A 15,077-nucleotide genomic window follows, 5' to 3' on the forward strand; every position below is an offset into this window, starting at 1 on the left:
GCTGTTTGCACTTTGAATGTAAATTTTCCCTTGGTGTAGCTACACTGTTGTATTAAATTTGATATATCATGTAGAATACCATAGCTCCTTGATGAAAATTGAATCTCAATACTGACTTTAGCCCAGTATTTAGATTTTCCTAAATAGTGGACATTCATCAGGTATATAGATGTTATGTCAACTAAGTTATAGTCTACAATTTCTGTTCATGGGAAATTGTTTAGGAGTCTGTGAGGTAAAACACAGTTTAACAGTACAGGTGAGGTAAAACACAGTTTAACAGTACAGGTGAGGTAAAACACAGTTTAACAGTACAGGTGAGGTAAAACACAGTCTAACAGTACAGGTGACCCATCAGGTATTTACATTCAACAATTCATTTTCTGTCATCAGTAAAGTTAAAAATTGAAATTAAAAAATTTACTGCATATATAATACATAATGGCATGATGATGATGATAAAATGTTTGAGTGATCTTGAAATCTGATCCTCTCGTGTGTCACCGATGTAATGAAACATTTGAAATTTCATCTATGTGGCGTATACACATCTATACAATGGCATGCACTCCCTCTAGTGTCAGTATCATAGGTATACTGCGTGTGACAATGGACAAGGTAACTCCACCGCGACAGTCGCGCATGATGTAACCCATACTTGATGTAGACCTTCATAGTAGATATGATGTACCTTAGGCGACCCATTCATTGCTACGCTATCGTAATTCCCTTCCTCCGAGATCATCATATCACATAGTTTATGCCGTACTGGATATGATTGTGGGGTAGTTTTTATTTTAATTTGAAATGTTAAAATATTCTATAAAAATAGGTCAGTACCGTTTGTATGTAAATGTTAGGACTGAGGTGAAACAAGCTATAGGAGTGGAGAAAGTGAGTTGGCTTTTTGTTCATAACATTTCTTGGATATGGACAATTTTGTCTAAAAAAAATTCTAAAATAATTCCGACACATTTGACAGGGGCATCTGTGAAGTTAATGAAAGACTGTGGTATTTAGAAAATGTGCTCACGGTAGTAGTGCTTAATATCAACAGGTGTGTTTTATAATTGGCTGGGACATCTCATTGTCTCCTACCTCTAGAAAAAGTCTGGCTGTTGAAATTTGGATATATCATTCTGTGTGGAAATGGATGATTCTGAACTAGGTAAGTTTGTATGAGATATTCTAGGGACCTCTACTTAGGGTTTCTATAGTTTTAAAGTTATTTAAATCACGTGTGGGATACCTGTTGGTTATGAGGGACACAGTAGAAGTAAAGAAAAAGAACAATTTAGACGTGTGACGTTCGGAGATGAGGTATTATAGCACCTGTATATTGGGGCTTAGTATTAATTTGTTGGGGTAGTAGTGTTTTAGGGATTCTCACCCAAAAGTTATGTTTCTTTGTACAAATATTGCAGACTGGTATGTATTTGTAGTGTGCACTGGTGTTAGAATTAAACATGCCTAGTAAAATGATGCACAAATGATAAATATTTGTTTATTTATACACCTGAATATTCCATCAAGAGTACAATAAGATTGTAGCTTTAGTGGTTGTGGTAGAGAGAAGTCAGGGGGGTGAACCTGAGTGACTTGGAGGAGGTCTATCAGATGATATCTCCTGGTTCAATCTCTATTCCATGTCTATATTTAACAGGTATTCAACAATGTTGAAACAGGATACCCGTTAATGTCAGTAGTAGGCGTAATTAAGATGATCGTCTTATTCATACAGTAACAGATATACATCTGTAATAGTATTGGTATTCCCATTCATATTTATATATATCCACAAAGATCACCAAGTCACTCCCAACTTCTAACTTAGTTATAATAACATATGATAATCAATTACAATTAACCTTAAAGAAATATATCTGATTCAATCATTAATTTCTCCAACTGCTGAAGTTATTTGATTGCTTCTCATAATTTTATTCCATGATTTATTTGTGATTTTTTCGAGGCTAGTTGATGGAATATCTTAGCTGAATCCGTAGATCCTGCTTGAGTATAGAACTAAATCATTCTCATGCTTAGAAAGAGCTATCAAGTTTATTGAAATGTTTCCATGCGACTGATACAGACCCTATGGGCCTCTTCATTGTTTATGATACAGGCCCTATAGGACTCTTAATTGTTTATGATACAGCCCCTATGGGACTCTTAATTGTTTATGTGCACTCCCTTTGTCGAGGCATCTTAATGCACTACTGATATCTCCTGGTACACGCGGAATGTATGATGCGACCTATCCCAGGGTTAGGTCTGGGTATAATCCAGTAGATGTTTAGCCGCAAATTTCAAATACCACAGACAAATTTGTACTGAAAAATGGGTTTAGATTTAACTAGTTGAATAAATATACAAAGCAATCACTTCACGACTTTCTAATAGTATTTGTGATGATCTAGAATTGAATCTTAAACTAGCGTGTATATATACGGTACCTTCTTTGGTTCTGTTGTCCATAACACATAAATTGGGAACTAGGAAAGGGATGCTTAAGGTCAAAGGTCACATTGGTTAGTTCAAAGGTTATATCAGTAAGTTTACAGACCTAAGAAATAAACAGTTGTTAATAGTGTTCTAACAGTTGATTATCTCACAGTTCATCCATGTCCTTTCAGTAGATCAGTTTACTCTGTACAACATGTCTGTCTCCAGTGATCTAAGGTGATTTTGAATATTGACTGGCCCTGGGATCATTTTCATAATTCATCAAATCATTCAGTCAGGGTTAGACCAAACCCTTTTGTACCTATATATGAAATTAAGCAAACAGAAATTGTTCAATAGGCTGAAATATAACAATATTGTCCTATCTACACCAATGTCTGGGTTCAAGGTCAGCCAGTGTGTCGGGGATGATATACTGAACTATTGGAGGGTAATATTCTATTGTTTCCCTGTGATTTATTGTCGTATGAGTGCCATGTTGACTCCATCTTACTTCTATGCAGTGTTCGGTTTCACATGTGAAACGATAAGATCATGAACAGCATTTAAAAAGATCATTTTTGTGTTTGTCAAATCCAACAATTTTCAATTCAAAACTTCCTAAATAAATGTGTAGTGAAAACAACGATTACGGCTATTATGTAGTAGGGGTGCGGGGACAATGCATGCTTAAGATGTATAATGCTTTTACCCTTGGGTGGAATATAAGTATATTGTTGATAAAAGATATATGTTTAAATCTGTTCTTCGTGACCGCAAGGGCAGATTTAAGTACAAGTCGGGCTACTTAGTCCAATGGCCATGGTACTGTAGTACTTACTCTGTTTACACACTTTCCAGTACACTTTTGGATTCAAAGTCAAAGAAGCTACTAGAACTACAGATTTAATTTCATATAACATAGGGAAAACAAGATTAAAAATCAAGATACCGACAGTAATATTTGATATGTTGCTTTCCGAACAACGAACTCGCAACTTAGACTGTTATGGTTTAGTGATATTTGCTGTAAAAGTAGAAAAAAAAGTTCCTTTAATCAATAATAATCTTGATATCAGATTATGCGAATATTTCCATATTCAAAATGTTTGGGTGGAACGCTCTTCAAACTGATTTTGGTGAAGAAATGGCTGTTGATTATTGTAGATCGATGTGGTGGTGTATGCGATGGCTGTATTTTTGTGATAGGAAAAGGAGCTATTTTTACATTAGCATTATAGAAGGGAGAATTGTTTTGATTGTGCAAACATCTAGCTGTTTACCAAAAGCCTTAAAAAAATGCAAAAAAACTCTTATATTCTTCAAAGTATTTATTAAAACATTACAGATTTATAAGAATTCCATATAACGTACATCATTCTAAATACTTATTGTAAAGAATCTTATCTAAATAAGACCATTTGTTGAAGGATAAATAACATTTGATTGTAACTAATATTATGTTGATGTTTTAAATTACCTCCAGATTTGACCTCACACAGCATGCATGGATCAATTTTATTGGCCATCTCCCTTATCTAATCTCTTGGATTTGATAAGCCTTGAGAACTTATTTGGATAAAAATCTTAAATTTATTTCATATCATCTAATACCTTGGATTTGTCAATTCTTTATGATATTTTCACAGTGTTGTTACTCACATATGGAATTTATAAGTTCAATAAAGATTTCTGCCCCATAAACAAAGATAAATAAAACTAAGTATGAGAGAATTCTTTACTGGAATATGGTTTACAAAGTTTTCTGTGATTTGTGTTGGTAGTTTTTAATTTTTTTATAAGCGGATAAAAGATATATTATCACAAGTCTTGATTACAGAAAGATGAAGGTGATTTAAATCATGCAGCTTCACTTTAACATTATACCATGTTTGGACTGAAGTCAAATCAGCTTCACTTTAACATTATACCATATGTCTGGACTGAGGTCAAATCAGCTTCACTTTAACATTATACCATGTTTGAACTGAAGTCTTGTCTTTATTGTGTCACACACAAGGAGTATTTGGTATTGCATATAACATATTTTTCCCTCAATAATTCTTTCTAAGCATTGACAACATTCTGTATGTTTGTATTTTCAGAGCGAGAGAGTGGGGACCAGCCAGTAAATGGTAGGATTCTGACAACAAACCACAGCTTTATCGAACAGCGGCAAAAAAACTTTGTGAAAGATTCCAACGCCACATCATCATCATCATCACCACAGACAACAGTAGGACACAACTCAAACATTCCAGAGAATGGGATCAGTTATCAAAACAGTGAAGTGATCCTGAATGGGTATGATGACAAGTCACATGACCACACTCCTGTGAATAGCCAGAGAAGGTTTAGTGATTTCAGTGGAACTGCTAACAAAAAGAGTTACAGAAGGTCAAGTGATGCTAGTAGAATTGATGAGCATAATTTAGTGTTAAACAAAGACAAGCCTCACCACCTATCTTCTCCCTCTGTCTGTAGAGATGCTGGCTCTCCTGTTCCAAAATCTTCAGAAGTAAAACCTACATTTCATTCCTCATTATCAATTGCACATTTGCGATCAAGCAGAACATTTTCTCCTCCACCAAAATTGTCACCTCCATCAGATAAATCTACGACCTCCTCTTCATCACAATCATCACCAACCACTACTTCATCAAGGTCATCACCTACGACACCTTTATCTGGGTCATCACCTACGACACCTTTATCTGGGTCATCACCTACGACACCTTCTGTATTGCAATCCTCACCTGTGACATCTGGTTCATCTCCGTCAACAGACTCAGGAAATGTCAAGGACATTCATGTCCAAAGAAACAATTCATTAGACACGTGCCAAACACCTAGCTCACCTACATGTGGGGAAGCAAGTCCCAAGTATCAGCGACGATTCTCTTTGTCTGCCATCACTCCTAAGAAAGACCATGTGAAAGGCAAAGAGGAGATTAAACAAGGAAGTGATTTTGAAGCTTTGGGAAAGTCTTGGATAGAGAAAAAGAAGCGGTCGTGTTCACTTCCAGGAAACAGTGAAGTTTTGAATTCCTCAGACATGGAGGCTGCATTCTCCGAGTTACTCAGTGCTGTGGACCATGAACCACAAAACAGTGTTAGCACTTCCAACGACCTTGACCTTTTGGTTGAAGACTCAAAAGTGGATATTAATGAAAATGAAAAGATTGAGGAAGCAATAATAAAGGTTTGTATATTAGCATCTCCTAGAAAATGTTAACTCCAGCCTAGCTGATACATTATCACAGAATTTAAACCTGGAATTTAAGTATGGACACTTTAGATATTGATGGGAACTGTAAAAATATTTGTGGGGGAAAAAGGAGTCTATTTATGTGCATGTGTGCTAAGTTATGTTTCATTCCTGAAAGGGTTGAGATTAACTGGCAAAATCTCCAAATTCATGAAATTCTCACATAATGTCTATGCCAGCTGCTGTCTAGAAATGTAATTTGATTGCTGAAAATATGTATCTTCAAACATTCACTTTTTAATTCAAAATGATTTTTTATCCAATTTCAAAAAGTAAAAAGCGTATAGAGAAGAAGCAATCCAGACTATTGGTTGAAGGATTGCAATTTTCATAGAAATAGATTAGATATGAGATACAAATTTGTCATTGCCAGGTGTAATTGTTTAGTTGATGTATGACACTATTAAACGTGACATTTTTATGTCATACTAATTAACTACACTGACAACAAGGTGGTGACATGGATACACTCTGGGATGTATGGTGGTCCCTAACTCGTATAAAAAATCTATTTCTATCCTGTTTTGTAACACAAACTACAACCCTACGGGACAGTCATGTTAAGTAATGGTTAATTTGTAGGTTTTCTCTGTCAGATAAACAGAATAAATATGTTACTGAACAGGAAAATAGATAGGAAACTCACCAAATAAACAAAATTAATTAAAGAGGGAATTCTTGCATCAAATTATCATAATTAAAAACAACATATCTATATATTTTTTCTCATACAATTTGTCAAGAATGATGAGTACAGTTGTTATGGTAACTGGATTTATACAGATATTAATAAACAAGTTAAGTAGACCTGAAGCCTCCTACTTCTTACCAAAATGATAGCCATTATAATATAATCAGGGAGAACATTTACTTCATGCAGTGGCAATACTAATAATGTCAATTTTTGAAGAAAAAAAAACAAACAAAAAACACTGCTAAGATGGTTTGTTGGTTTGTTTTTATTTCAGAAGACTGCTACTGATGCCAAAAGTTCGCCCCTTTCTGACAAAGGTGAGTACAGTCTCCCTAGTCAAGGTCATAATGAGTCAGAAACAAGGTTAAACTCACAACGGAAAATTAAAAATGTTCAGCAATTTAGGCTTACTACACAAGAACTAACAGATCTGCCAAGTTTGTACTCATACTACCCTTATATCAAGTTTGTACTTATGGCCTCATATTGAAAAAATGTGCATACTACCCTTATATCAATCACCTTGTATGTCTGAACAGACGTCCGATCAATCATTTCCTTATTTAAGCGTGATGAAATAACATGATGTAATGTTACTGAGAGTTAGTAAAATATATAGAATGTACAAATACTGTTCACATTTGTATGTTATTTGTGTATCAAGCATATTTCTTCTTAATTTCTAACAGTTTCCCCATAATAACAGTTATAATGAAATCTGTTTTATTTTAAATCTCAGAAAATAGTGACAAAACACTGGTCACTACGCCACAGAGGCCACATCTTGTCTTGGATGTTAATTCTACGCCAGAGAAAAATAGTGCAATATCAATAATAGAAGATGACGATGGTGCGGTATCCGTGTCGAGCACATCTCAGAAAAATGTTGGTGATACCACCATCACACAAAAGATGAAACTTCGTAGATCGGAGAGCAATGCAGAAGAAGAAGAACGGGATACAATCATTGAAACAAAACTAACGTCTCCTGGTGGGACTTATCACTACGAAAAAGACGTGACCAAATCAAAGCGTAAAATCACACAGCGAGGGTCGGATTACTTTTCTCGTAGTAAATATGTAGTGAGAAAGAAAAGAGATGATTCAGGGGAGGAAATCGAAGAACATGATATTTCTCTGGAGACGGATAATTTCTCTGTGACCAAAGGGGAAGCATGGGGGGATAAGGCAGAGGCCAAAGTGGAGATGTCCAAACCGATGGACACCTTACTCCCGCCAAAACAAACCTCCAAGGAACACGTTAGTGATAAGGCAGGTGGGCGAATGAATGTGTCTAAAACCAGCAGTGGGTACGGTAGTGTTTCTGGGTCAGACGAGGAAGAACGAGAGGAAACAATTATCATCTACGGGCAACAAGGGAGACCATCAGGTGAGTTCATGTGACACACTCATAGTGTCCATTTTATTAGCAATATAATAAGTCAAAGGACTAATTAGTGTTAAACTAAGTTTATGAAAAAAGGTTTACATAAAAGAAACATGTTTATGACTATCTTATTCATATACTAAAAAAGTTTTGGAAAATTATGCCAAAATCGGTTTTGCTGTTTTGTTTTGATGTACATATTTAATCTTTCTTCGTATGTAGCGTGGCTGTAGTGTAATGAGACTGCTATATAGCTTATGATACAAACATGTCAGAAAATGATAGTTTGGTGTCTGTCAGGACTCCAGGCAGGTGTCTCTTCCAATACTCCATGTATGTTTTGTGTTCTATCTCGATCAACTCTGGAAGATAGCAAGGTTCTAGATATTCATCATAATAATTATTACAGATATGTTGAAGCATAAAACGTCTTATATTTCATTAATATTTAATTTCACTAATGATGATCGAAATATCCAGGTGACAATTATTTCTGTAATTGAGGTGTATTGTGAATCACAGTCTGAAGTCTTATAGAAGCCTTAATGTGTAGTTTCTACTATATCCTTATCATTCTATATCCAGGTTTGATCACTCCAGCCACTATCTAAAACACATTCTTGTAACTGGAATTCTTGTGTAAGAACAATTTTGTATATCTGAGAATATGTCTGATGATGAAAAAATGTCAAATTCATATGGCAAGTTTGTCTTGAAAATGTGTGGAAAATTAAAATTTGTCTAGAAAATGTGTGGAAATTTATTAAGTTACAAAGAAAATGTTTATGGAGTGTCAGCAGAAAGTGTGTTTGTAACCTGTTCAGAATTGTCATTGTATTTTAGGCATTTAGACTGAGAGTGTTGATGTATCAGATCAACTTGGAAGTACATTTTCAACATGTCATGTTTTCAGAGTTGTGTATACTGTCACATGTATATATACATGTAAGCCCCTGATGTCCTACTTTATAAATGTACTTTAGCCTATACGCCTTATAAGCCCCGAATGTCGTAATAAGCATATACGCCTTGTGAGCCCCTGATGTTGTACTTTATGAAGGTAATTAGCATATACACCCTGTAAGTTTCTACTGTAGAAGAGAAAAGTCTTATTTTCTTGTGTGATGTTTCATTTGTTTCCATGTGACTTTACCAATGCACAGATTACCGACGCTGCTCCAGTACCGGGATTATTCAGTATCCTGCCTTCCACCAATCAAGACTGCTTTGAAAATCTCCCTTGCTTAGCCCAATGTCACATGCTTGATTGCCCTGTAGCTGATTGGAGGATTAGTATGTCATGTTGTCTCTGATTGGTCCCCATTGTGTTACCATCCAAACATCTAACCCCTCATTAGTTTAGATATTCTAACATTTTTTGTGTCGTGTTGTTTGATTGGTGATGGCCCTTTAAATGTTTGTGATCCCATTTATAACCTCAACCCTGATTGGTTGTAATCACCTGTGATGTATCCTGATACCTTTGATTGGTTGTAATCCCTTGTGTGTCATGATACCTGATTGGTTGTTATATCCTTGTATTCTTAACTTTACCATATTTGTGTCTTCATCTCTGATTGGTTCATTTTTTTTTTATATCATCTCTTATAGCATTTTTTTCCCATATAGGACAACTTTGTGGTTGATGTCAACCATACAGAAACCTGTGTGCATTAATACCAAAATATTCACCATCATTTACTGCTGATGATGCTTATATAGTATTCAAATATTCATATTAAGTTGACCCTAGAAAAAATGTGTGATGTGTATGATATTACTTGCTGGTTATAATAAAGTCAGGTTAACTGAACTACATCAAGTAATACTAAGGTCTACCTTACTTCAAGTTCGTACATTCTATTGTGAAGCATTGTCATCTTGATGGAACATATACCTTTTTACTGCCATTTTCAACAAACTTTCATAATTCGTCTCTGATTCACAAAAGCTATTAAGTATTTGTTTACATAAGCTATCACAAGCTACACCAAACCGGTATCATGGTGGCCATTGAGACTCCATCAGGAGGCTGAAGTGGTGAAGCTGGCCAGCAGTCAACAGTCATTAGCACTTAACAGAGATTGATGGTAAAATAATTGAAATAAGGAGATATGATTTAAGTCCTGTCGACTCTGGCCACTTTACTCAGTGTGAGTGGCTGTCAGCACAGTGACACATGTATCTAAATTCACTCTCGAATTTGTTTGAACTGTGTTCCATGGAAAGTCTACAAATAGATTGGAGAGTATCGTGTGTGTCTGTGTCTATGGAGCCAGGAATAACTGCACCATTTTCTCCCAACCATTCCAGTCACTCTTGGATCTCTAAACAGGCTTTGTTGATCAAATGCTGCTTTGAAGAAAATTCTTCACAAAATGATTCTAAATATAAAATGAACTATGTAGTGTTGTGTTGATTTCTATTTGATCTCTCAAATCTTCCTCAAGTTGAGCCTACCTGTTTCAGTAGCATACAAAGTATACAAATTGTTTTATATTCGATGGCAGGATGCTTTGCTGGTTGGGCATTGTATAAATTGTTTTATATTCAATGGTAGGATGCTTTGCTGGTTGGGCATTGTATAAATTGTTTTATATTCAATGGTAGGATGCTTTGTTGGTTGGGCATTGTATAAATTGTTTTATATTCAATGGTAGGATGCTTTGCCGGTTGGTCATTTTATGTCCAGGTAATAACTTCATGCTTCATTTCCCCTGAGTTCACCAAATCATTACCAGTAATATGTAATTACCTTAGTAAAATAAGCTGTTGGAAAGGGCTTAATAACCAACAATAAAGAAATTAACATCCCTCCAACAAACATTATATTAATAATGATATTTTGATTATCTTAGGTTTATCTCCTATGTATTTCATATCACTGATATTTAGGGGAAAAGTTAAAATTATACTTGATATTTGTATTCACCTCGGTAAAATATATATATACTTTGTGGTGTAACAGGTAAAAATACACATTGTAGCAATGTTTAACAGGTAAATTATATTCCTACATTGTGGGGGTAACTAGGTCTCAGTTTTTGTCAGCACCTCTAATTAAAGAACATCAATTATTTTGGTTGCTTTTTTATGATCTAAAAGCTTTGTCACCTCTCCTTAATCAATCCCTACAGTTAGTTCCTGGTTTTAGTGCCAGTATATCACAATCCTGACTTAAGTTGATGTTGTATTTCTCCTCAGTAAAATTAATTGAATATAGGTAGAGTTGGGAGGAGGGATTTGCAGAGGAATATAAGCATGTGATGGTTGTCTGAATGTAGGTCGATCTTGGATAAAATACAATGCCTGTATCTATCTGTGAAAGTTGAGTGAACAAATTAGTGTGTAGATATGTGAAATATTTATTATGATTGAGGGGTGTGTTCTGTGTGAGGGATTAGCTTCCAAACTGCTGGTTATTAGCCTGATCTTATCACACTATCAGGCCATTGATAAATAGACAGCTAATATCCAAAATGTGTAAGTGTCCTGGAGTTATCTCCCTTCCTCCATAATATTGTGAATTCCAATTTTGCCCGAATTGGCTTGGGTCCAAATTGAACAGCTTATCTCTTCACGGCTGTCTACCAGAGAGACAGAAAATTCCATGCATTATTCCTGCAAAGTCTATTACTTTTCTCAGTTTGCCAAATTTTAAAGCAAAACCTCAGCAAGAGAAATGATTCTATAATAAATAATTTAGATATATACAATAGGAGAGAAGACATTTTACAAGCTTCATGGATTCTGTTTATTGGATGGTGCAGGTGTTTCTTTTATTCAATTATTTCCTGTTTCTTTTGCCAGAAGTAATTTTTTATGTCTACCAAGGGAGTTTATTCTTATGATACCAATGTAACCATTTCTTGTTTGCATAATTAGAAAAGTTGTTATTTTTGGAAGACGAGTGCTCTGTATCATATCATCATTAAACAATTGTTGAACAGAAGCTGCCCAACTCTTGTCTTGTGTGCTGTACAATAGTTAATCAAAGTTAATATAGCTACTACCTTAGTCTATTATAAACTTTAGACTGAAGTATTCCAGTAACGTCTGTGAGTTACGGAGGAGGTGCGACTCTCTCTACAACTACCCATTGATGTTTAACATTTCCTTCCCGCGCTTGAGTTTGCCAAATCTTCTCTATGCCAGGAATTCACTAGTTCTCACTGTAGAAATCAATTTAGGGTATTTCAACGCTAAACAGAGCACGCGTAAACATAGAGTAGGCCTCTCTCACCTGGCTACAGAAGCTATCGTCATGGGGACCGGATGGTAAACATTACACTTCTCCATATAGGAATAGTCCCAACCATGTTCCAGGATACAGGTAACAATCATGTTGTGCTTTGTCACCTATGTATTGTTATAACTATCTTTTGAATATTTTGTTAGACATTTACCTGTATTTTATTGGTCTGTAAAGAATATATTTCATTTTCATTGGTTTGTTCATGGGTATAAAAATGATTGATTTTGAATAACTCCTTCACAAGTTTTTAAGTTTAAATTTTTTATAATTGATATTTTACATTAACTTTTGATAAAGATTGAAATATTTCTATGTTAATTGAGTCCTGTATCCAAAATAATTTTTTGTTTTCTTTTTGTAGGTATTGCTCTAAAAATAATCTTTTTGATGGTAACTTTGTAATTAAATGTTAAGTTATCAATTCTGATCTTTTTATCGATAAATAATTATTTGATCAAAAATGTCGATGTAGATGACAGAAAATATAGTACCACACCATTTTATGGCAAAAATTTGCAAGTAATTTCAGACAGAAGTTAAAATATAATGTATTTTACAACATAGAGAGGGGTCACTGAACAGAAATATTGTAGATTATCTATTGGTCACTATCGAGGGTCGGTATAAAGAGGTATGGTAACCATGGAGATATATCAATGGTCTGAGGTGTCAATATAAAGATTACATTGGTCACCGTGGAGAAGGTGTCAGCGGTGTGAGGGGTCAGTATAAAGATTATAGTGGTAACCACGGAGTAGGTGTCAGTGGTGTGAGGGGTCATACATACAGTTAAGTCACCACAGAGAGGGTGTGAGGTGTCATACATACAGTTAAGTCACCACAGAGAGGGGTCAATATAAAGATTACATTGGTCACCGTGGAGAAGGTGTCAGTGGTGTGAGGTGTCATACATACAGTTAAGTCACCACAGAGAGGGGTCCATTTACAGATTTACATATGGTATTGGCCTCTGTAGGAAGGTGGGAACTTCAGTCATGTTTTCAGATCTGAACATTCCTTGGTTCCTATATTTGACTTCGTACATGTCATTACACCACACTGCTGGAGTTTAAAAGCCCTCTATCCCAGGACATCCATGTCCTGATGCAGACATGTCATAACTACACTGCAGCTACATTGCTGAGTCTGTCAGTAATGCTAGGATGTACTTATATTCTGGATACATAAATGTACCAACATATATTTTAGGAGGAAAGTACACTTAGTATTGTTAGCTTTACAATGTCAAAGCAGATGCCCATTAGTTCTTTTCAATGTGACAAAGAATAAAAACTATCTGTTGTCTATGATTACTAATATGATAATATCATACTGTTAGCTATACAGAATTACTGTTTGATTTTTTGTGAAATTTCAGATATTTTTCATTTCAACTGTACAAGCTTTCCATGTGCCCAATTGGCCATGTTTTCCTCCAGCCTCCCCAGCAGGGTGTAAATAAATAGTTGTCTGGCCTCAGACAGTAGTTGTCACTGTTTTCTCCACTGTATGTTTGATTGATGCTTACCACTTCCCCATACCAAAGTCTCCATGCATTTCCTTCCTTGTTTTTACCAGGTTTCCTTATATACTCCCCATATCAACGTATCCACCCACTTGTCGGCTCCTCCTTGTTGTGACTATAGATGAAACCTTTGACAACCTTGTTGGTATCATTATGTATCTATTGTATATAACTGTATGGTATGTTGATTGTCATTCACCATGTTGTCTTGTTTGGCCTTCACTCCATTGGTAATTAACCTGTATATCATCATTACCTCTCCCCTGTAATACTGTCACTGTTATATGGGTTCATACCTTCGTTTTTACGACAACACATTAGGGAGGCGGTAATGGTAAGGCTCCAGAAAACTAACCACCATGTGCTTTTAATGTTTATACATTTTTGTGACTTATTTTTTGTGTTTCTGTGGCAGGTGATGAAGGTTGTCACGGTGACAAACTCAGATTTCTATCTAAGGTTTACACTTTATCATGTCCACTTCAGGTTGCCCGGAGATTCGGACCACATTGAAGGAAGTTCTAGCACTAGAGGGCAGTGCAGCTACCCTGGAGTGTGCAGTGACATGTTCTCCCCTCCCTACTGTTACCTGGTATAAAGACAATAAGGCTCTCAGCTCCTCTGTACGATATGACACCAAGTTCGATGGCCCATCAGGAAAGGCATCCCTCACTATCAAAAGTTCCGGGAATGAATGACATGGGGGAATACAAATGTAACTTTCGAAACCCTCTGGGAGAGGCGGAAACAACATCAAAGATTGTCATTAAAAGTAAGTGACTTTTCTAGGAAATCTTTATAGCACTATATGCCTAGTATATGAAACCTTGTACCCATTATAAAGCTGAGAACATGTATTAATTCATACCCATTATATAATATCTTTTAACCTTTAACTGAAATACATTGATTATCGAACCACCTCTTACCATTCAATAAAAAGAATATGATGACATATGTATATATATGAATATGTTTGAACTTTGTAATTGTACATTTGTATATGAAAAATGCATCATTAAAAAATTATGTATTAAAAAAAAATTCTTCTGCTGTATCTATTTAGCATATTTTGTAAAGTAGGCAACACAAAACTATATGGTTATCAATCCTTTAATAACTATGTCAATGTTTATGTAACCTTGTGTATCTAAAAACTCTGAAAACGGTGCTAGCCTACCCAGTTACACAAAGATGAAAGTGCATCTAATATCATCAATGGACAATGACCCCTTTCTTACTCTTACAAGCCTGATTTTCTATTGAAAACAGGTGTGATGGATTTCTCAGTGGGATAAGAGAAAAAGTTTATTTGCTTTAGTTCACATGTGTAAAATGTGTGGAAGAAATGTAGAAATGATATTTGATCAGCATACAGATACCACATGTTTCTGTGTTTACATATATATACCTTCTATCTGTGATTTACATGTTCCATATGTTGTTTGCTCAGTTTCAGGGAAACATGCTTTACCATTGATACGCCACACAATCCTGTAACAT

The 15,077-nt window shown here is 35.4% G+C and overlaps 1 protein-coding gene across 1 annotated transcript in view; it reads left to right on the forward strand.

Annotated features, from left to right (window-relative positions):
* LOC117332319 (muscle M-line assembly protein unc-89-like) overlaps positions 1-15,077 on the forward strand; it is a 135,288-nt gene that overhangs the window by 55,304 nt on the left and 64,907 nt on the right. Inside the window, 5 exon segments of the mRNA XM_033891204.1 lie at positions 4,551-5,647; positions 6,682-6,724; positions 7,147-7,797; positions 14,061-14,269; positions 14,271-14,346. Of these exon segments, the coding sequence (XP_033747095.1) occupies positions 4,551-5,647; positions 6,682-6,724; positions 7,147-7,797; positions 14,061-14,269; positions 14,271-14,346 (2,076 nt within the window).

This window comes from Pecten maximus, chromosome 8, assembly GCF_902652985.1.
Source record: "Pecten maximus chromosome 8, xPecMax1.1, whole genome shotgun sequence".
Lineage (NCBI taxonomy): Eukaryota > Metazoa > Mollusca > Bivalvia > Pectinida > Pectinidae > Pecten > Pecten maximus.